The following is a 25,128-nucleotide window of genomic DNA, read 5'->3' as shown; positions in this document are numbered from 1 at the left end:
AGTATAATTTGGCCTTCTCCATAATTTTCCTAAAGGAAGAAAATATACTGTCTTGCCATTATTAACATTCTGGTTCATTTCACAACTTTTACAACATTGCTGCTGCTGCTGCTAAGTTGCTTCAGTTGTGTCCGACTCTCTGCGACCCCATAGATGGCAGCCCACCAGGCTCCCCCGCCCCTGGGATTCTCCAGGCAAGAACACTGGAGTGGGTTGCCATTTCCTTCTCCAGTGCATGAAAGTGAAAGTGAAGTCGCTCAGTCGTGTCTGACTCTTAGGGACCCCATGGACTGTAGCCTACCAGTCTCCTCCGTCCATGGGATTTTCCAGGCAAGAGTATTGGAATGGCCCTCCATTGCCTTCTCTGTTTTACAACATTCCTCATGTGTAAATTGATATTTGTATTTATAGCATTATTTATGTTTGAATTTATTCATGTGTGTCTGTCTCCCTCAGACCTGGGTCCTCTGGGTTATTTTTACAAAGTCAGATTTCTGGCTTAGCAGGATGATACCCTTATCAGTAACAGTGTCCCTGAGATAATGTTCTCAGGAACCAGGATGTCTTAGCAGAAAGTGCCTGTGTTTTGGAGCCTCTTTCCTTTTCCTTTTAGAAAGCAGCAAGTCAGAGGTGTCCTACAGCTGTCCCAGCAGGCAGTTTAGGAATTCAGGGTGAAACTAACCTTTATTGAATGCTCCTTCTCTGCCAGGCTTTGTGTTAGTCACTTTAGATTTGTTATCTCAACCACAGTAACAAATACGTGAGGAAGACATAATTATCGACTTTTTAAGTTAAGGAAACAAAGGCCTGGAAAGGTTAGGAAATTAGCTGCAGATGAGTCAGCTATTAAGTAGTAGAGTCATGGTCTGGGGTCACTGCTTTTCCTCTTTCTTCAATAGGACCAAGCAGTTTATTCCAATTATGTTAAATAATTACATTTTAAATCATCTGACAATTTGTGAAGCAATTTATATAAAAACAGTAATTTTTATAGTGTTAAAGTTTCTTTGGGAAGCCTCCATGGAATGACTCATCTAAACCAACTCCTCAGAACTTTTGTTTTTCTCTGGCCAGCTCTCTTTTTTCCATTCTCTGAAATGACTATTTTAGATTCTCCATTTTCTGTCAACCTTCCCCTCTCACCCCACACACCAACTAAGGCAGATGCTCTTAATTTCTGCTTCACAGAGGTGCCTCTCTATATACTATTTTTTGGATCCCATTTTCTTGGGAAACCTATCTCCTTTATATTTCTGTCTCTCGTGTCTTTGTTGTTTTTTACTCTATTTCTTCTCATCAGCATTTAATTTTACTCCTTTTATGCCACTCTCCCCTGTTTTCTCTGTCTTTCAGTCTCAAAAGCTTTCTTTAGTTTTCCACATGTGCGTTTTCCTTCCTCCTCTAGGGATTTCGAGTTCTTTTTATGCCTGGAACACTCTTTCTACTTCCCATTAAAACAGATGCTGCAGGTTATATATATTGGATTCTCAAAATATATTTTCCCATCTATAAGAAATCATTGAAATAGTTAAATTTATTGTTAATATTTATTACAAACATAGACTGAAATAACTACAGCATTTTAATATTGATGTAATACTGCATACCTGAACTGTTACTTAGTTTATGGGCTCATAACCTGAATCAAGGTGTTCAGTAAACATGTGTCATTACTCGCATTTAATAATCAACTTCTGACATTAATTTGGTTCCTCAGAAAAGTTAGCTATCTTCTTTTATTGAGTATATAGTTGGTGGCCATCATTTTTAATATCAATTAACTGTAAAAGTTAAATTTACTAAAAGAAAATTAGGGTAATTTCTTTTTGTAGCATTCTTTTTCTGAAACCAAAATTTTTAAAATAAATGCAGGTGACCTCTTTTTGATCATTACTGTTTTTCCTTAGTTAATTGCTTAATTATTCTGTATTCATTTGTAGGTTTTAATAGCTTTGTGGTGTTACAAGTCTCTACTACAGTATTACAAAATGTTTGTCTTGGAAGACATAAACTAAATAATTATTTACATACTAAGGAACAGTGTTTTCTTCTTACAGTACAAAACTGTAAACTGGTGACCTCACAAAGTCATGCTATTTCTGTATGGAAAGGATTCGTAGTGATACCACTGCCACATTCTTTTCTGCAGTGTTTAGGACTGATGACCCAGAGTACTTCTTCTGGTGAAGCATACCATTATCACCACACAAGAAAGAACATTCTTCATTTTGACAGGCAGTTTTTGTTCCAAATGTGGGGCTAGGTAAACGGCCATCTGCAGCTCCTCCTTGACTCCTGTTTCTCTTTGTTACTGATCCTGAAAATCTTTCGTTGAAAGAAGCCAGACAAAGAAGAAGAGAACCTTATGGTATTTTCAGGATTGTAACAGACTCCATTATCTCAAGCTATAACTAGCTTTCAAAATAGGTGACAGAGATTTTGATCTGGATGAGTTCCTGCATCACCATAGATACTAGGCCCCCACAGTGAAATGATGACATTTTAATTAGAAAGATGGCTTTAGCTTGTGAATTGCAAGCTTTTCCAGTAAACAAGTGCAGGGCTTTCTCGAGGTTCTAGGGTGGAACGGGATCATGTGCTTAACTTGTCTTTAAGATTATCAGGAAGAGTCTCTCAGCTCGATGCCAGGCTGGAATCTCCCCTGTGGTAATTGTTGCCAGTACTAGGAGGTAACATCCACAATCTGCCTTTTCTCTGAGTCAGAAAGCCTCCTTGGTCAGGTCCACACAAAGTACTGGTGCTTATCAGTTGTCAGCTAAAAGTACCATGACAGCATGATCCAGACAAAGTCTCTCTAAGAGGACAATGTGGAATTGAAGTTCACTAAATAAATATCTACATAGCATACAGTAACTGATAATGATGTTATGAACCCTTTTAACTTACATTGTTAAAAATTCTGAAGTGTTTCCAGCACAGCTGTTGCTGCTGCATAGTCACTTCAGTTGTGTACAACTCTGTGCGACCCCATGGACTGTAGCCTACCAGGGTCCTCTGTCCATGGAATTCTCTAGGCAAGAGTACTAAAGTGGGCTGTTGTGCCCTCCTCCAGGGGCTCTTCCCATCCCAGGGTTCAAACCCACGTCTCCTACATTGCAGGTGGATTCTTTACCATCTGAGCCACCAGAGAAGCCCAAGAAGGCTGGAGTGGGTAGCCTATCCCTTCTCCAGGGGATCTTCCCAACTCAGGAATCGAACTGGAGTCTCCTGCATTGAAGGTGGATTCTTTACCAACTAAGCTACCAGGAAAGCCCCTTCCAGCACAAAGAGGCTGCCAATTCAGATGTATTGTGTTGAAGATTTATGGAAGTTAACCATTTTTCTAAGCTACAAAAGGAACTTTTTGGCAAAGTTGAACTCATTGACTACTATCATAATTAATTATGGGAGTTCAGTTTGCAACCGGTTTTTTATTATTATTATTCTTTTCTTCTCTGTGTGCCCAACAAACACCATAGTTGACTCAGTGTCAGCTGAGTCAAGCTGAATACCTGCTTTATGGGCTAGCTTTCCATTTCCCCTAAAATCAGGAACAAGACAGGGGTGCCCACTCTCACCACTACTATTCAACATTGTTTTGGAAGTTTTGGCCACAGCAATCAGAGCAGAAAAAGAAGTAAAAGGAATCCAGATAGGAAAAGAAGAAGTGAAACTCTCGCTGTTTGCAGATGACATGATCCTCTACATAGAAAACCCTAAAGATTCTACCAGAAAATTACTAGAGCTAATCAACGAATATAGTAAAGTTGCAAGATATAAAATTAACACACAGAAATCCCTTGCATTCCTATACACTAACAATGAGAAAACAGAAAGAGAAATTAAGGAAACAATACCATTCACCATTGCAACAAAAAGAATAAAATACTTAGGAGTATATCTACCTAAAGAAACAAAAGACCTATACATAGAAAACTATAAAACACTGATGAAAGAAATCAAAGAGGACACAAACAGTTGGAGAAACGTACCATGTTCATGGATTGGAAGAATCAATATTGTCAAAATGGCTATACTACCCAAAGCAATCTATAGATTCAATGCAATCCCTATCAAGCTACCAACGGTATTTTTCACAGAACTAGAACAAATAATTTCACAATTTGTATGGAAATACAAAAAACCTCGAATAGCCAAAGTAATCTTGAGAAAGAAGAATGGAACTGGAGGAATCAACCTGCCTGACTTCAGACTCTACTACAAAGCCACAGTCATCAAGACAGTATGGTACTGGCACAAAGACAGAAATATAGATCAATGGAACAGAATAGAAAGCCCAGAGATAAATCCACGAACCTATGGACACCTTATCTTTGACAAAGGAGGCAAGGATATACAATGGAAAAAAGACAACCTCTTTAACAAGTGGTGCTGGGAAAACTGGTCAACCACTTGTGAAGGAATGAAACTAGAACACTTTCTAACACCACACACAAAAATAAACTCAAAATGGATTAAAGATCTAAATGTAAGACCAGAAACTATAAAACTCCTAGAGGAGAACATAGACAAAACACTCTGACATAAATCACAGCAGGATCCTCTATGACCCACCTCCCAGCGTAATGGAAACAAAAGCAAAAATAAACAAATGGGACCTAATGAAACTTAAAAGCTTTTGCACAACAAAGGAAACTATAAGTAAGGTGAAAAGACAGCCCTCAGATTGGGAGAAAATAATAGCAAACGAAGCAACAGACAAAGGATTAATCTCAAAAATATACTAGCATCTCCTGCAGCTCAATTCCAGAAAAGTAAATGACCCAATCAAAAAATGGGCCAAAGAACTAAACAGACATTTCTCCAAAGAAGACATACAGATGGCTAACAGACACATGAAAAGATGTTCAACATCACTCATTATCAGAGAAATGCAAATCAAAACCACAACGAAGTACCATTACATGCCAGTCAGGATGGCTGCTATCCAAAAGTCTACAAGCAATAAATGCTGGAAAGGGTGTGGAGAAAAGGGAACCCTCTTACACTGTTGGTGGGAATGCAAACTAGTACAGCCGCTATGGAGAACAGTGTGGAGATTCCCTAAAAAACTGGAAATAGAACTGCCATATGACCCAGCAATCCCACTTCTGGGCATACACACCGAGGAAACCAGATCTGAAAGAGACACACGCACCCCAGTGTTCATCGCAGCACTGTTTATAATAGCCAGGACATGGAAGCAACCTAGATGCCCATCAGCAGACGAATGGATAAGGACGCTGTGGTACATATACACCATGGAATATTATTCAGCCATTAAAAAGAATTCATTTGTCAGTTCTAATGAGATGGATGAAACTGGAGCCCATTATACAGAGTGAAGTAAGCCAGAAAGATAAAGACCATTACAGCATACTAACACATATATATGGGATTTAGAAAGATGGTAATGATAACCCTATATGCAAAACAGAAAAAGAGACACAAATGTAGAGAACAGACTTTTGGACTCTATGAGAGAAGGCGAGGGTGGGATGTTTCGAGAGAACAGCATCAAAACATATATATTATCTATAATGAAACAGATCACCAGCCCAGGTTGGATGCATGAGACAAGTGCTCGGGCCTGGTGCACTGGGAAGACCCAGAGGGAGCGGGTAGAGGGAGGTGGGAGTGGGGATCGGGATGGGGAATACATGTAACTCCATGGCTGATTCATGTCAATGTATGACAGAACCCACTACAATATTTTAAAGTAATTAGCCTCCAACTAATAAAAATAAATGGAAAAAAAAAAAAAAAGCGAGGGCTAGCTTTCCTACTGTTGCTAGTTTTCCTGGCTGGTCACGTGAATTCCAGAACAGATCTCATTATTTGAATTTACTGGAGCTCCTTTTGTATATTTGGTCCCAATGTTTTTGCTGTTTGCTAAATATACAGTTCCAGTAATTTTTCAAAAATGTATGAAGCATTTTTCTTGACACACGATAAACAGTTTGAGGGAATGGATGAGATGGGTGAAGGGGGCCAAAAACTTCTAGTTATAAAATAGACAAGTCAGAATATAATGTACAGCATGGCACCTGTGGTTAATACTGTGTTGTATATTTGAAAGTTGCTAAGATCTTAAATGTTTTCACCACAAGAAAAAGCATTTTTGTTAACTATGTATGGTAACATGTTAACTAGACTTATTGTGGTAATCATTTTGCAATATACACAATTATCAAATTATGTTATATACATGAAACTAATGTATGGCAGTTATATATCAAATTAAAAAATATATAAGATATGATTACAGTAAGAGCTTTTCAAGTTACACAGATCCAAAGATTTCATTTATTTTCTTTATTTTACCAGCCACAATGGATAAATTGCCACCCCATCTCATCTGTTAGCTCCTATCACTGTAAGCTCTCCTTAGGGTTTAAACTCATCATCTAAATTTTTTCCCTAAAGCTTAATAAGTCTTGTTTAGTGTATATTTGCTATTTTATCCTTAAATTTGAGTGGACACTAACTTGAACTCTTAACTTTCTAAATCAAGGGTTGGTGAAACTACCGTCTTTGTATTGTCAAGTGCTAATTGTTCTTACATTTTTGTATGGTTGGGGGAAAAAATGAAAGAACAATATACAGCAGTGACTGTATGTGGCATGTGTGGCCGCCAAAACATGAACTGTTTGCTGTCTTGCCTTTTGAGGACCTTAAGTGTGTGCTGATCCCTGCTTTAAATGGTTATCTTATCTTCATGCTGGGTGCTTTATCATGTTCCGTCCTTACATCCTTCCAACTCTGTTTCCTCTTTTACAATATTTTAATTATCACATGATATTTCTCTGTTTTTGTTTTCTGTCAAATGTAAAGTGGTAGTATTTTTCTTATTTTTATATTTTTCAGTCATGTTCTTTTCTTATTCTTTGATATAATCTCTTGTCATGAACAACCCACAGTAACATTGGTTACTTTGTTATTTTACTGCTATTTTGCAGTGTAGATTCATATCTAACTAACTGCTTTCAGCCTTAAGGTCTTTTGGTGTTATTGCTTTCCATAGTTTTTCAGTTGACTAAACTGAATAATTTTTTTCAATAACTACCTGAATTTTTATTGTATTTCATATGGAATTCTATCACTACTCTGCTTAAAATTTGGTAATCACTCTTTATGTGTAATTGTCTATTCTTCAAAAATTCAGAATTTTTGTACTTGGATAGCTCTATTTTATTTTACTCAATTTAAACAGTCTTATGCTGACTTTTTATTAGAGTTGTAAATACTAAAGTTTTTATTTTGTAGTTTGGAAACTACAAAGAACCAGAACCAGATAACCATTTTGCATCACTGTGGATTAATTTGCATTGTCCATAGTTTTATATAACTGGAGGCCTACAGTGTGTTCTTTCTTGTGTCTGGTTCTATCCATTCAATATTTTTATTTTGAGATTGATTCCTGTTGTGTATATTGGTAGTTTTGTGTTATTTTTGTTGCTAATTAACATTGCATTGTGTTTAAGTTACGTTTATCTATTCACTTACTGACAGGCACTGGGTAATTTCTGGTTTCGGGCTGCTGCACACACAGTGGCCATGTATAGTCAGGTGCATGTCTTTGTGTCAGCATGTTTCCTTTTCCTTGAGTAAACATCTAAGGCAAAATGATTGGGATTTTGCAAGGAATGATATGTTTACTTTCTATAGAGACTGCTAGGTTTCCAAAGTGGTTCCATCATTTTACAGCCCCTCATAAGGAGGTTAGAATTTCTGTTCCTCTAGATGGTCACCAAAGTTTTATGCTGGCAGTCTTTTTAAATTTTAGCCATCTTAATGGAGGTATAAGATTCTCACTGTAGTTTTAATTTGCCTTTTCTTAATTGATAATGTAACCAACTTTTCAAATGCCTAACAGTGAAAGGTATTTGCCTAACATTTAAAGACTTTATTGTCTTCTTATTGATTTGTAAGAATTCTTAATGTATTCTGGGTACCAGTCTTTTGTCATACATGTGAACTGTAAATATTTTCTCCCATCCTTTGGCTTGCCTTTTTTCTTTTAACATTGTTATTAAGGTATAATTTATATTTCATAACATTTGTGCACTTAAACATATAGTTTGATGGATTACTAAATTTTTGCATTTGTGCAACTATTTCACAGTTCAGGTATATTTTTTTTCTTAAGCTACTGTCACCACCAAGTAGTTCCCTCATGACTGTTTGTGGTCAGTTCTTCCTCCTGTCCCCAAGCCCAGGGAATCACTGATTTGCTTTCTGTCTCTCTACATAGTTGCCATTTTCTAAAAGTGTCATACAAATGGAACGATACAGTAGGTCATCTTATGTATCTAGCTTGTTTCACTTAGTATGTTTATATAGCTTCATCTATGTTGTTGCATGTATGGTGGTGGTGGTTTAGTTGCTAAGTCATGTTTAACTCTTGTGACCCCATGGACTGTAGCCCGCCAGACTCCTCTGTCCATGGAATTTCCCAGCCAGGAATACTGGAGTGGTTTGCTCTTTCCTTCTCCAGGGGGATCTTCCCAACCCAGGGATCAAACCCAGGTCCTCTGTATTGCAGATGAATTCTTAACCACCTGAGCCACAGTTCTTTCCCACTGTTGCATGTGTAAGTACTCCTTTTTACTGCTGAGTAATTCTTACACTTTTGGGCTGTTAAGAATAATGCTGTCTTGTTTTTCCCCTTGACATCATCTTTTATTTTTTTAATTTGGATTGTGTCTTGTTTCTTCTTCTTATTTAAAAATATTTATTTATTTTGGCTGCATTGGGCTCAGTAGTTGAGATATGCAGACCCTAAGGCTTAGTTCCCAGAGCAGAGAACGAGCTTGTGTCCCCTGCATTGCAAGGCAGATTCTTAACCACTGGACCGCCAGGGAAGTCCCTGTTTCTTGTTTCTTTTTCAGTTCAGTTCAGTTCAGTCGCTCAGTTGTGTCCGACTCTTTGCGACCCCATGAGTTGCAGCACGCCAGGCCTCCCTGTCCATCACCAACTCTGGGAATTTACCCAAACCCATGTCCATCGAGTTAGTGATGCCATCCAGCCATCTCATCCTCTGTCGTCCGCTTCTCCTCCTGCCCCCAGTCCTTCCCAACATTAGAGTCTTTTCCAATGAGTCAACTCTTCGCATGAGGTAGCCAAAGTACTGGAGTTTCAGCTTCAGCGTCAGTCCTTCCAGTGAACACCCAGGTCTGATCTCCATTAGGATGGACTGATTGGATCTCATTGCAGTCCAAGGCACTCTCAGGAGTCTTCTCCAGCAACACAGTTCAAAAGCATCAATTTTTCGGCGCTCAACTTTCTTCACAGTCCAATTCTTAAATCCATACATGACCACTGGAAAAACCATAGCCTTGACGGACCTTTGTTGGCAAAGTAATGTCTCTGCTTTTTAGTATGCTGTCTAGGTTGGTCACAACTTTCCTTCCAAGGAGTAAGCGTTTTTTAATTTCATGGCTGCAATCACCATCTGCAGTGATTTTGGAAGCCCCCAAAAATAAAGTCTTACACTGTTTCCATTGTTTCCCCATCTATTCACCATGAAGTGATGGGACCAGATGCCATGATCTTTGTTTTCTGAATGTTGAGCTTTAAGCCAACTGTTTCACTCTCCTCCTTCACTTTCATCAAGAGGCTTTTTAGTTCCTCTTCACTTTCTGCCATAAGGGTGGTGTCGTCTGCTTAGCTGAGGTTATTGATATTTCTCCTAGCAATCTTGATTCCAGCTTGTGCTTCTTCCAGCCCAGCATTTCTCATGCTGTTTCTTTTTAAAAATATTTTAAAAATTGAAGTATAGTTGATTTATAATATTGTATTGGTTTCAGGCATACAACACAGTGGTTCAGTATTTTTATAGATTATACTTGATTTAGATTTATTGTAAAATAGTGACTATTTTCCCCTATTCTGTATAGTATATCCTTGTTGCTATTTCCTCTTTCTTGATCAGGCCTACTTGATCAGGCTTTTATTAACTTTTTTTTTCTAAAAGATTTAATCTTTTATAAAGAGCAAATTTTTTTAGTTTTGATAAAAGCCAGTTTACCCATGCTTTCATTTGCATGTTATATAAGAAATTTTTGCCTACTCTAATATTGGAAAGCTTTCCTCCTGTGTTTTCTTTTAGAAGTTTATAATTTTTTGTTTTAAGTTTAATTTTTATGTACAGTGCTTAAGGGTTAATTTTTTCTTACAGACATACACAGTTGTTTGAGCACCTTTTGTTGAAAAAGGTTATTTTTTTTCTTCCACTGAACTACTTCATTGTGAATTTGAACGTATTTTGGCACCTTGAGAACATTTAATTCACAGTCTTTCTGCTAATGGTTTTAATATCTATTGATGATTTTTGCCCAAATCTTTTTATTTTTTTCAGTAGAGATTGTGAAAGAGTGATATTCTGTTTTTATTATTAGTTTGTACTTGTTAGTTGTGATTCTTTTGTAAAGAAGAATTTTTTCTCACTAATTGAAAGGGCACTTGGTTACCTTGAACTGCAGTTACTTTTTAAAATGATGGGTAAATATTTAGATTTTGCACTTTTATTACCAACTTACAGAGTAAGGAGTTTATATATTAAGTCACCTTCCTGGTAGTAAATGGGGTATAACTTTGTTCTCTTCTGTTTTTCTTTTATTTTTTTTTAAAGTATTATATGGATTCATGTGTTTTTATGTATTGTGTTTTCATCAATTTGGTGCTGGATGAAGCTTGAGAGTACTGTAGCAACAAACTTGACCAACAGTGTTTTAAACAGGGGTTTGTGTGGATGTGGGTGGTGCTGACATTGTTTCAGCTACTTCACAAGCATGCCAGTCTCTCTTTCCATTCTGCCTTCCTTAGTGTCCCCTTGCTTGTCATATCATGGTCACAAGATAGCTGTCACACTGCAGGCAGTAATCCATGTTCACAGTGTGGAGACGGAGCAGTGTCAACTGCCAGCCCAAAGGCATGTTACAGAATCTTTTTTCAAAATTGCCTCAGCAGATGTTTTGTTATGTCTCATTGACCAGATAGGTCTCACAGTCACCCCAAGTGTCAGGAGGACTATGAAAACAAGAACCTGACAAAGAGGAACAAAATTGTCGGTGTTGGCTTAAGCTACTCATGAAGTGTGTGCACGTTGACATCCATGGAGAAAATTAGGTTTCAATAATAAGAAAGAAGGAGGGAAGGAATTTTTAGGGAATACCTAATAATGGCTGCCATAAATATATTTGGTAAAATAAGGAATGACTAGAATTATTATATTGTATTGCTTTATTTAAAAGTAAGCCACATATGCATATTTAAGTTAAAAATTTGTGTTTGAGTAAGATTTGGGTGCTTGCAGCATTAATGTCTCATGATTGCTTTTGTTTTCCTATTATAAAATTCATTTTATTATTGAACACATTTTTAGTGTCCTTGAAATATTATTTGCTATTATTTAATGTGATGAGAATATTTTTCTGAGTACTGGCATCACTTTAAAACTTTTACTTAATGCCAAACTATAATTAGTGTGGACTGTGCACTCCAGATTCATTTGATAAAAAAAATCTGAAAATTAAAAGGACCTTTTTTTGTATATTGATTTGCCTTCTCCATTTTTTAAGGCCCTCTCTGTGTTATTCTTTTTTGTAGAACCTTCCTCTTCCAGTGCATGTTCACTTTCATTCTTTTTTCTCCTTTTTCTTCTTATGCTTATTTTCCCCAGTCCTTTTTCCCTGCTGCTTCTCAAAAAAGGCTAGAATAAAGTTGATTTTTGGTTGATAAGATCATACTGCACTATTAAGTGTTCTTCTTAGTTTCTTAATTTCATTTGGGTTATGCACTGTTGACTGCTGATTGTTAACAGGTTCTGAAATAATTATATTAGGTTAGTTGAGAAGTACATATCAAGCATTAGTGGACTGCATGCTACTGAATCAGAAAAGCCTCTGGTAAGCTCTGGATCACAACCGAGATAGTTAATATAATTCTTGCCTTTAAATTGCATTATTTAATGTGATTCTCTCTTCCTTCAATACTTGTAATCTCCCTTGGGGCTCCATTAAGTCTTCAGTGTTATAGCCATAGCTTCAAAAAAGTATCCAATGTATGTATCATGTTAGGATATAGAGATATTATAAATCGCTATAAATATTTTGACCTGCTATACACTTATTATGTATAAAGTGTTGTGAATTTATTAACATTAGTCTTGAGAAAATATTTGGATTTTAGAATTCCTCAGTTATTGTGCATGATTAAGTTGCTGTGCTTTTTACTGTATTAAAGTTATCTGAAAACTAGCCTACTTCTATTAAATACGTATTCTACTGAGGGAGTGGTTTAAAGAATTATCTGCTTAGCGATAAAAATTCTTAAATTTGTATCCTTTCTATGCTATAAAAATAAAATAATAAACTTTTTTTTTTCCAGCAGTAAGGATTTTCTATATAGTGGAAAATACTTGTTCTTTAAATTTTTGCTTGAACTGGCTTTGCATTTTTCTCACTATAACCTCTGTGTTTTTCAGAGACTGGGGACATGTTGATGATTTCCCTCCCCACCTCCCTCCCCACCTTTCTATTTCACTCCCCCTTTCAAATGTGATTCTGGGAGTTCCTATTTTTGTCTTATTTTAGTTAAGCATGAGATGGCTTATTAATGAAACTTTGAGGAAATCCTGTAGTCCTGAAACCACACTAATAACCAAAACAGAATAGCAGCGGGAAATTTTATTTTCTTTATTTGTCCTTTTCCTTCGCTTGGCTGATTGTATTTTTTTATATATTAAACCTGTGGCTGAGACAGTAAAGAATCTGCCTGCAGTGTGGGATGCCTGGGTTTGATCTGATTTCTGGGCTGGAAAGATCCCCTGAAGGAGGGCATGGCAACCCACTCCAGTATTCTTGCCTGGAGAATCCCCATGGACAGAGGAGCCTGGCAGGCTACAGTTCATGGGGTCGCCAAGAGTCAGACACTACTGAGTAACTAAACACATCTATTAATTATATGAAACCTAAAGAAAGAGAAGTTAACTGCTAAAGAGTTAGTTCATTAGGGAAAAAAGTAAAATGTGATGGTTAGTCTTTTTGGCACAAGGATTATTTGATTCTTGCAGAGTGAAATCCTGGTTATATGATTTTTCCATTTTGTTTTCAGATAAATAAAGCTCTGTCACCTTTTCCATTTCTAATTTCAGTTGTATGAAGCTTTTAAAATCCTGTTGTACTTTTGATTTAATACTGTATTTATGTTCACAGAGGTCATCTCGTATTATCTATAGTTTAGTTAACACGAGAACGTTGCTTGCTATTTTATGGCACAATCTTTGCAGCAGTCTTGCTATCTCTCCATTCCATTAGCTCAGCACCAGCTGTTACTTTGGTTGCAATGTTCCTGTTTTGGCAAGATTTTTAGGGATCCTAAACAACTATGCTTCTTTTCTGATTGTATTCTTGTGGGTTTTTTTTTTCTCCCATATAATGCTATGGAGATGTTGAAAAAGAAAGAAAAAAACTTACATCATATGTATTTGTTTCCAAAGCAGAAGAAATAATTTTAGTTTAATAAGAAAATGCAATCTTCTGAAATGTTTTTGAAAAGGTAGAAATCTGTTTTGATCTACTTCTGAAATAGATCTAGTTTATTATATTGTCTTTCAGCTCATTTTGTATTACAGTTTATGAAGTTGGAAAATTTCATACATGGTTAAGTGATTTATTGAAGGTCACACTGACAATTTATAGAAAATTACTCTTAGAATATTGACTCCCATTTAAAGAGAAGACATTGTCTATTAGGTTGGTGCAAAAGTAATTGCAATTTTGTGTTGTTGAACTTGGCCACTTGATATTAGAGTACATTCTTAGATAAATATGGTTATGCTATTTATCATTTTAATGTGCATTTCTCACTTTGTTTTTTGCTCATGACTTATTATTTGCTATTTATTTTATATTTATTTTAGACTATTAGAAATGAGGTTAGCCAAAAAGCAAATTCGAGCTTTTTTTTTTTTACTTCAAAATGGATCGTAAAGAATCAGAGACAACGTGTAACCTCAGCAATGCATTTGGCCCAGGAACTGCTAACAAATGTACTGTGCAAAGAAAGGGAAAGCCTTGACGGTGAGGAGTGTAGCTGCTGGCCATCAGAAGTTGACAGTGGCCAACTGCGAGCCATCACTGAAGCTGATCCTCTTACACTACATGAGAAATTGCCTAAGAACTCAATGTCCACAGTTCTATGATCATTTGGCATTTGAAGCAAATTGGAAAGGTGAAAAAACTTGGTAAGTGGGTGCCTCTTGAGCTGACCAGAAATAAAAAAAATCATTAGTTAAAGGTGTCATCTTCTCTTATTGTGTGCAACAACAGCGAACCATTTCTTGATCAGGTTGTGAAGTGCGACGAAAAGTGGATTTTATGTAACAGTCATCAATGACCAGCTTAGTGGCTAGGGAGAGAAGAAGCTCCAAAGCACTTCCCAAAGCCAAACTTGTACCAAAAAAAGGTCATGGACACTGTTTGGTGGTTTGCTGCCTCTCTGATCCACTATAACTTTCTGAATCCTGGAGAAACCATTACATCTGAGAAATATACTCTGCCGATGGATGAGATGCATTGAATGTGGCAACACCTGCAGATGCCATTGGTCAGCAGTAAGGGCATGATTCTTCTGCATGACAGTGCCTGGCCACATGTCACATGACACTTCAAACATTGAATGAATTGGGCAATGAAGTTTTGACTCATCTGCCATATATACCTGATCACTTCTTCAAGCATCTTGACAACTTCTTGCAGGGAAAACGCTTCCTCAACCGGTAGGAGACAGAAAATACTTTCCAAGAGTTCTTCGAGTCCTGAAGCATGGATTTTTATACTGCAGGAATAAATCAACTTATTTCTCATTGGCAAAAATGTGTTGATTAGTAAAGATATGTTTGAGCCTAGTTTTAATGATTTAAAATTCACGGTCCAAAACTGCAATTACTTTTGTACCTAATAGGAGATATTCCTCCTTGTCAGTAGCTTATTTCTTTCTAGAAAGCATGGTATTTTGCAAAGGTGTTCATTTTATTTTGAGATCTCTTACAAAAGCCAAAAAACTGGTATATCTGGAGGTCTAGAGTCAGATGGCGACAGGGTGAGCTGTGAAAGAGTATAGAATAGGAAGTGAAGGGACTGAGGCCTAAAATTGGCCTGCTAGTAAGCCACTTTGGTTCTGTCTTCTTACTACCTTAGTTACCTAACTGTAAAATGAGCTTTGTAATATTTATTCTACTTATGTTGTGTTGACAAAAGAAAATAAGTGGATATGGAGGCCATTTTAAACATTACTACCTTTAAACATTTAAACATTAATACCTTTAAACATTACTAGGGGAGAAGGCATCTTCATGTAGTATACTATTTCCACAGATCAGGGTGGAACCTGGCAATGAATGAATATAGACCTCCTAAGAAATACCAGGAATGGGTCTGATTTTGTAAAGAGGGATTTGGGTAGATGGTGTAAGGAAACAGAGAAGTCCTAGAGCTAATCTTGGAACATTGGGAAAATAGGCCCAAAGAATAGGCAGCTCCGAGATGAGCAGTGAATTGTTCATGTTGTGTTTGCACAGTTTGCCTATGGGATGAGAAAGTGTTGCCTAAGAACTCAATGTCCACAGTTCTATGATCATTTGGCATTTGAAGCAAATTGGAAAGGTGAAAAAACTTGGTAAGTGGGTGCCTCTTGAGCTGACCAGAAATAAAAAAAATCATGATTTAAAGGTGTCATAAAATCATATTATGATTTTACTGATTTCAACTTTGTTGAAGTTGCAATTTGCAGCAGAGCATGGGGAGCCAGGTGAGTGTGGCAAGGAGTTAACTGTTTGCCACTGAATTTTTTTTTTTTTCTTTTTTTTCTTTTTATTTTTTTCAGTGGGTTTTGTCATACATTGATATGAATCAGCCATAGAGTTACACGAATTCCCCATCCTGGTCTCCCATCCCACCTCCCTCTCCACCCGATTCCTCTGGATCTTCCCAGCCCAACAGGCCCGAGCACTTGACTCATGCCTCCCACCTGGGCTGGTGGTCTGTTTCACCACAGATAATATACATGCTGTTCTTTCGAAACATCCCACCCTCCCCTTCTCCCACAGAGTTCAAAAGTCTGTTCTGTACTTCTGCGTCTCTTCTTCTGCCCTGCATATAGGGCCATCGTTACCATCTTTCTAAACTCCGTATATATGTGTTAGTATACTGTAATGTTCTTTATGTTTCTGGCTCACCTCACTCTGTATAATGGGCTCCAGTTTCATCCATCTCATTAGAACTGATTCAAATGAATTCTTTTTAACGGCTGAGTAATATTCCATGGTGTATATGTACCACAGCTTCCTTATCCATTCATCTGCCGATGGGCATCTAGGTTGCTTCCATGTCCTGGCTATTATAAACAGTGCTGCGATGAACATTGGGGTGCACGTGTCTCTTTCAGATCTGGATTCCTCAGTGTGTATGCCCAGAAGTGGTATTTAAACTATCAAACTTCACAGAGAACACAGTGGCCCTGGGTACTAGGAAAGAAGGAATTTTTTTATGAGCAATTTTCAGGGAAACTTGAAACTTGAGGATATTGTATGCAAGCAAGGTTGGCTAACCTGCTTATTTGTACAGAAAGATAACAGAGGTACTGATTTCCAAACACTGTAGGTATTGGTAGCAGTCATGCTGAGGTTTTATCAGTTCCCATTAAAATTCAAAGTGAAAACAAGGCAACTGCTTACTCTGAGAATTTCCCTTTATTTTCCTTGTTATTTAAACAAACTTTCTTTTATAAAGTGATGATAGTAGATAGTAAAGTTTTTTAAAATGTCCTTACTTAGCAAGCAGTGCAAGAAGACCCCAGTTCGATTCCTGGATTGGGAAGATCCCCTGGAGAAGGGGTAGACTATCCACTCCAGTATTCTTGGGTTTCCTTAGTGGTTCAGCCTGCAATCCGGGAGACCTGGGTTCGATCGCTGGGTTGGGAAGATCTCCTGGAAGAGGGCATGGCAACCCATTGCAGTTTTCTGGCCTGGAGAATTCCATGGACAGAGGAGCCTGGCAGGCTACAATCCATGGGATTGCAAAAAGTCTTGGACACAACTAAGCAACTTTCACTTACTTAGCAAAGTAACAGCACTTATTGGCCATTTTCGTTAGTTACTTTCAAATTTTATTTTACTGCTTAAAGAAAGTCTTGGAAGGAAAGTTATGGCCATTCTAGATAGCATATTAAAAGGCCAGAGACATTACTTTGCCAGCAAAGGTTCGTCTAGTCAAGTCTATGGTTTTTCCAGTGGTCATGTATGGATGTGAGTTGGACTGTGAAAAAAGCTGAGTGCCGAAGAATTGATGCTTTTGAACTATGATGTTGGAGAAGACTCTTGAGAGTCCCTTGGACTGCAAGGAGATCCAACCAGTCCATCCTGAAGGAGATCAGTCCTGGGTGTTCATTGGAAGGACTGATGCTGAAGCTGAAACTCCAATACTTTGACCACCTCGTGTGAAGAGTTGACTCATTGGAAAAGACCCTGATGCTGGGAGGGATTGGGGGCAGGAGGAGAAGGGGACGACAGAGGATGAGATGACTGGATGGCATCACCGACTTGATGGACATGAGTTTGAGTAGACTCCGGGAGATGGTGATGGACAGGGGAGGCCTGGCATGCTGCGATTCACGTGGTCGCAAAGAGTCGGACATGACTGAGTAACTGAACTGAACCGAAGGAAAGTCAAACTTTAGTTGGTACTAAAGTTATTTGCAAAAAGCATGAACTTTAAAATCCATACGTTTTAATGTTTGAATCCCTGCTCTGCCATTTATTCTTTGTTATCTTGGAGCTTCTGCTGACTTCTCTATTCCTCAGTTTCCCTCTCTTTCAGTAGAGAACAGTACAGCTACTTTGAATATTTTGTTGGAGAGGATTAGATCTCACATGTGTAAAAGCCCCTAAAATAATGCTTGGTTCATAATAAGGCCTTACTGGATGACTGCAGTGGAAAAATTAGATTTATCATAATTATCCAGATTCCTTGACCTCATTCCTAAACCTATCAAATTAGCGTATCTGAAGTTGAGATCCAAGCATATGTATATTTAAATTTCAATGAAATACACGTAAAGTGAAATCAATCACCATCAGCGTTCAGTAGCATTAGGTATGTTCATGTTAGTTCATGTCACACATCCAGTCTCCAGAAGTCTCACTGGACTGAAACTGTGTCTATTTGACAACTCTTATCCCTCTCTATCCCTGAGTCCCTGGTAACCACTGTTCTACTGTCTATGAATTTGTCTGTATATGTACAGTCTTCATATCAGTTCAGTTCAGTTCAGTCGCTCAGTCGTGTCCGACTCTTTGCGACCCCATGAGTTGCAGCACGCCAGGCCTCCCTGTCCATCACCAACTCCCAGAGTCTACTCAAACTCATGTCCATCAAGTCGGTGATGCCATCCAGCCATCTCATCCTCTGTCGTCCCCTTCTCCTCCTGCCCCCAATCCCTCCCAGCATCAGGGTCTTTTCCAATGTCAACTCTTTGCATGAGGTGGCCAAAGTATTGGAGTTTCAGCTTCAGTATCAGTCCTTCCAATGAACACCCAGGACTGATCTCCTCCAGGATGGACTGGTTGGATCTCCTTGCAGTCCAGGGGACTCTCAAGAGTCTTCTCCAACACCACAGTTCGGAACCATCAGTTCTTCAGAGCTCAGCTTTCTTCAGAGTCCCAACTCTCACATCCATACATGACCACTGGAAAAACCATAGACTTGACTAGACAGACCTTTGTTGGCAATGTAATATCTCTGCTTTTTATATAATAATATTATCTTCATAATATGTAGCCACACAGTAATTTTTTGTGACTGGTTTATTTTGCATAGCTTGATATGTTCACCCATGTGATAGCATGTGACAGGATTTCTTTTTAAGACTGAATATTATTTCATTATCTGAATAACACATTTTCTTCATCCATTCCGTGGACACGTGGGTTGGAAGCATGTGCATTTTTTTTCCTGATGCTCTTAACCCTCTTCTTTTAGACTGTATGGTGAAAATGTAATTAACAGAAAAGTACATACCTCATAAGAGGACAGCTCAATGAATTTTTCACAAAGTGAACAAACATACATAACCAGCATTCAGATTAAAAAAATGAAAACTTACCAGCAATCTCAGGTCTTCCTTATGTGTCCCTTTTTAGTTAACAAGCTCCCTCAGGTAGTTCTTTTATGTACCAAAAGTTTGAGATTGACTGATAGGGGCACCTGCATTGGTTTAGGTATTTGTGTAGTTCTCTTACCTATCAGATATTATATTAGTCGATTTAATTTCCACAGTGTGCTCATTCACAGACTTTTGTATGTGCTATTCCTCTGCTTGGAGTTGTTTTCCTTTTGCTTTCCTGACTCCTTCTGTAGATCTTCAACTCCTCCTCATCTCCGGCTCCCAACACCTTCCCATGACAACTTCACTTTGGGTCTTGGCTGGGCCTTCTTCCTTTAAGGAGAATTTCCTGACTTCTCTATCCCTCTTTACCTCCCCAATTCTAAGTTAATCACCTCTCCTATTAAACTATCCATTTCTCCTCTAATTTATCATGGTACATTCTAATTGCTGCTTTAATTGTCTTTATCGCCCATCAGACCATAGATATTGAAAGGTCAGACGGTCCAGTATTTGCTTCAGTTTTTTTAAATCCCCAGTACCTTGCCCAGTGCTAGCATGAGTAAATTATGTACACTGAATGATCGTACAATCATGTGTTAGTATTGGCAAGGGTACTAGAATTCATCTAGTCCAGTCCCCTCATTTTACAGATGAGGGAACTGAAAGTCTGATGTTTATTACTAATAAGAACCTAGAAAAACCTACTGGTCAAAATATATGGTATTTGTCTGCGATGAGAGAGAATGATGAGAAAAGAACACTAATGTTTATTATATTTAGGAGGTATTCTTTGCTGGAATCATAGCTAGACGAAATGATTTCATTCCCAGTTTTTCTAATGTTCGAGTTGTTATTCTGCTTAAGAGTATTCTATCACCCCATTTCTATTCTCTCACTCTCACCAATTCTGTTCTTTATTCCCTTTGTGATTAAAAGTTTCCAACATGCTGTATTTTATTATTTATTACATCAATTTAGCTTGCTACTCAGTCTAGGTTCCTATGATTATCCAGTTCAAAAGTGTTCTCATCTCCAACTGAGAACGCCCCGTTGGCACCTGAGACTCCGCATGTCTCACAGTGAGCACTTCATTAACAACAGCCGTTCAGCCTCTCATCCCACCACTCCTCCACCCACTTGCCCAAATGATCTTCTTTTGATTTTCTTTTTTCTTTTTCTGTCCTTTCAGGCCCCCACACTTGAAGAAACTTCCATATATGGTAGACTCTTCCTTCCCTCTTGTCCATCATAGTCAGTCAGTAGACAGTTTCTTTTCAGTGTTTCAGAATCTCTCCTGTCTGTCCTGTCCTTTGTTTTTCATTGCACCTCCCTAGTCCAAGCTATTTTTCCTTCTTTTCTTTTTTTAAAAACTATTGCCAGAGTTGATATAATTATTTTTATTTCCTCAAACATCTTAGATTATGATAATTTTATTAAATGAATCATTTTTCTGTTACCAGTAATATTAAATAGAAATTTCACAGAATGCAGTTCAAGGTTGTCAGTGACCAGACCCTTATTTGCCTGTTCAAGGTTATCTTTTCTTCCCCCCACATATGCAGAATTTCTGGTAGTAAAATCTATGTACCACTCCTTCAGCATACTCGGTAATTTTCCTCTGTCATTTCTCTGTGTATTTGGTTCTTTTTACCAGAAAATCCTATCTTTCACATGAACAAATGATTCTCATTTTTCAAAGTCTGGCAGAGTCATCTAGTCAAGTGGTTTCCAAATGTTGGTTCCCAGGTGGCTGCATCTGAAGAGCTTTAAAATATAATAACCAGGCCTCAGTCTGATCCAGGTGAATCAGAATTTTAGAGTTGGGATCTTGTTGGCTACATTTTTATTAAAAAAAAAAAAGGAACTTCAGCCATCTTTGGAAATCTATCTATCCTTATCATTTTAAAATTTATGAATTCAGGATACAGAGGGGAGAGCTGAGTTCCTCAAGAGTTACATAATTTTTTGAGGAACCCCCATAGTGTTTTTCATAGTGGCTGCACTAATTTACATTCTCAGCAACAGTGCATGAAGGTTCCCCTTTTTCCACATCCTTGCCAACACTTATTTGTTGTCTTTTTGATGATAACCATTCTGATACTAGATGCTTCTTTAATGTTGCCCTGTACATGTTACTGTTTTGAAAATTTTTGGTAGTTAATTTTTGGAGTAGAAACTTAAGAAGGCCAATTTTGACTAGATCTCTCAAGTAAAATAAGACTCCAAATGTTTTCAGTTAACATATGCATATAACTTTCAATGTACATTCTTTGTAAGCTGTTGAAGTTACATAATTGTTGTAAGTTACTGAAAACCTGTATGTTGAGAAACTGATATTTGGATCCTTTGAGGATAATAAAGGCAATAAGTATAATGTTATAATATGTGTCTGTATTCTAGTTTCTAAGGTGAAGATATTCTTTGACATTGGTCAGGTAGGCTTTCTTAGATTATATAGACTTTTGAATAGTGATAAGGGAAATGTCTTTACAGCCGCCTAATTTTCATCCTTGATATCTACTAAAAGCAAAAGCATGTTTTAATATGAAACACTGTCCATTTGCTACTCGTTCTTGTTTAATTACAAAACGATCTAAAATGGGTGTTCACCAGCCGTGTTTCCTGATCTTGTCTCTAAACGACCCTACCCTGCTGCTGAGTGTGTGTGCTACATGTTCTTGCTATCACCAGTAGACTTAAGAAATAACATTTTGTGTTATATATACTCAACAGTCAAGAAAATGTTAATGAAATAATCTCACTTTTTAGCTGTGTGCCTTTAATGACAGATGCTGAGTCATAAATGAAAGAGGAATTTCAGCTATTTGGACCTATAACTATGTTGATGTAGATCTACCTTGTTAATTCAGTCATTTACTTAATGACAAATCCAGCAGCTTATTTATATCACTTTAGACTGAATCTACTCACCGGTAGCGTTTCTGCTTCCCCCTCGTTGCTTCCCCCTGTCTACTCCAGCCACCACCATGGCCTGATTGCTCTTTCACTAGCTACCGAGCACATTTCCACCTCGGTTCTTTTGTTGATGCCCCTGCCCAGATCTGTATTTCCCTAGATTTCCCAGATGTTGATCTCTGTTTAAATACTACCTTTGAGATGCATTCTCTGACTCTTCCCTCTATAATAATACACATCATTCTCTATTTTTATTCCCTGCTTTCTTTATTATAGCATTTATCACTACCTGATACTCTCTTATATTTGTTGTTTATATATGTCTCAGTAAATATAAGTTCCATAAGGGCAGAAACTCAACTGGTTTTATTTACTATTATAGTTGTAGCAGATAGAAGCAAGATAGACCCCGTAGTGGGCACTCTATATGTATATTCGTAGTTTCGGTGAATGAATGAAGGAAGATAATACAATGAATAGTAGTATCAGTTCACAAGGCTTAGCCCACAGTTTACTCTGCACTATTTATTTCTTTCTAAACAAATATAGGGTTGTTAGTTCTTACATGGCTCTCTTCATAGAGATTAATGGGGAATTTCAAGTAAGCTCCAATAATATAAAGATTCTTTATTTTGTGATTATCCTTTAAAGGAGGAGGAAAAGGGAAAGGGAGGAAATCATACACATGATATTTAACTTTGTCTTATAAGTAATAACTAAAAATAATACTTGTTCCAGATGCATTATTTTTGTTCTTGTTTGTAATAATTAAAAAAACATTATAGTAACTGTTCAAGTACCACTTAGATTTGTAGATTTATATTTATTTTGTTTCTTTTCCTATTTATTTTATCTTTTCCCACCCCACCCCACCACCACCTCTTTAAAGAATCCAACCCAGGTCGGAACTGCTCTTCAGGTTTTCCATAATCTTGGAACTTTGAAGGACACTATTACCAATGTTGTGGATGGATATTGTGCTGCAATAGAAGAAAATATCAACAGTGCATTAGATATCAAAGTTTTGACTCAGCCTTCTCAGTCAGCTGTGAGAGGTATGAATGTGGCTTATATTTAGCTTCATTTATTTATTTATAACTGAAAAGTCCTTTGAATAGTATGTGAAGCATTCAAGTTTCAAAGTAATCTAATGACTCACTTTTTAGTAGACAGAAAATGAGAGAAGAAATTTTGTTTTAGAATTTATTTATAACTTTTGTCTAATCAGTGAGTTGAACTGGCCAATTGGTATATTCAGAACTTCTAGATAAAAACTATAAACTGTGGCTTTATTTAGTTCAGAGGAAACAGATGCAAGGGAAAAAAAGGAACATATTTTTCTTTCTGAAATTCTTATCCTCACATGTACTTCTTATTGAGGCAGAAAATAGTTTTTAAGGAAATACAATCTCTATTATACTTTATCTTTCTGGGCATGTATAATTCTGGTACTCAGGAGCAATAACAGCTGAGTGTGGAGATAGGTAGATGCTCATAAAGGTTTGGGAACATTACAACTATATCGAAATCTAAGGAAAACCCAAGCAGGTTGATTCAAGACAACAGTCCCCGACCCTTTTCCTGTAAAACCATGCCTGATGGTGACATTCATGTATATAACACACTTCATAGAGGGAAGAAACTGCATGTTCTGGGTGCCTCTCATTTTTCTAAGCAATCCTAACTTTGCATTTCTCTCCTTAAAATCTTTTGTCTTTCCTGTTAATATGGATGAACTGTACTTGCTCCTAACAGAGGCAAATACTCTACTTTTGCCTTAGATCCCATCACTCAAAGAAAGGCATTGCTTTCATAGATCCCTTCTCTCTACCACATCATCAGTTTTTCATTGTATCTCTTTCCCATCACATACAATCATACTATTTACTTTCTTCTACTTAAAGACCAACAAATCTGTCTTGACTCCATTTCTTTCTTCAATTTTACTGCCTTATTTTATTCAGACTATTGAAAAAATTCCCCAGAATGTTTTTTAATGTCTATTAAAAAAGTTTTCTCCTCTTCCCGTTTTTGTATTGAACAGGATACTCTAGTATCATAGTTTTCCGTATAAACTTAATAACAGTTCTTGATGCAGAGCTAATACTAAAACATTTTCAGCCATTGATTATTATTTTTATGTTTGCTATATAAACATAACTTTAAATAACAGAGTGTGTCCCTCATAAATAATTTGTACAAGATAAAAAGAGATAAAAGAATCTTTGATCTTAAAGGGATTTTTAAAGGTTAGCCCTAGCCTCTGAATAGGTCTGTATTAAGACCATCCCAGGAGAACAGCTTTGAAAAGAAATTGCCAGAGGAGATTCCCCTCTCAGCTTTTCCCAGCAATTATTCTCAGAAAGTTTGATCTAATGTTTAAATTTCCAGAAGGAGTTTAATCTCATTCTCTATTGTGTTGTCAAGAATGGGGGAAAAAAGATGAAAGCAATTATTCACTTGCTGTTTGTCCTAATGTATGCTCCCCTTTTTGGAAAGAATGAAGTGTTTTCAAGTCTTATTGTCATCTGTTGAAGAGTGAATACCATGATTTAGTGTAGAAATCCTAGTCTTTATTGTTTTTAAAAGAATAATCACTGTTATTTTTAAAGATATTACATTGGCAGGGTTAATATTAATTGCCTAATCTTGTTGGTTCTATTGAGATTATGTACAGCAATGTCATTTTTGTTGGAAATACACATTTAAAACCTTCAGGGGTGATAGTGCATCATGTCAGTAACTTATTCCCTAATGATTCAAAAAAAATGTTTACTATAGTTTCAAATTTTCTGTATGTTTAAGATTGTTTCAAAATTTAAAAAATAACATTATTATAATTACATGGGAAAATATGCTACCCAAGATGTACCTGAAAGTTTGTAATCCACTAAGAAAAAGATAAGTAACTCAGTTGAAAAATAGATAATGAATATGAACAGGCAAATCACAGAAGAACACATCCAATAAACATGAAAAGATGTTTAGCGTCTTTTTAGAGGATGTGAACTAATTATTAGAGAAATACAAATGATTCAAGATTTT

At 37.0% G+C, this 25,128-nt stretch overlaps 1 protein-coding gene across 2 annotated transcripts in view; it reads left to right on the top strand.

Annotated features, from left to right (window-relative positions):
• Positions 1-25,128, top strand: part of COG5 (component of oligomeric golgi complex 5) — a 276,034-nt gene that overhangs the window by 127,204 nt on the left and 123,702 nt on the right. For both annotated transcript variants that reach the window (XM_065939836.1, XM_065939837.1), the window contains one exon: positions 22,973-23,138. In XM_065939836.1, the coding sequence (XP_065795908.1) occupies positions 22,973-23,138 (166 nt within the window). The remainder of the gene's footprint in view (positions 1-22,972; positions 23,139-25,128) is intronic.

This window comes from Muntiacus reevesi, chromosome 6 (assembly GCF_963930625.1).
Source record: "Muntiacus reevesi chromosome 6, mMunRee1.1, whole genome shotgun sequence".
NCBI lineage: Eukaryota > Metazoa > Chordata > Mammalia > Artiodactyla > Cervidae > Muntiacus > Muntiacus reevesi.
This window is presented reverse-complemented; position numbering and strand designations above follow the sequence as displayed.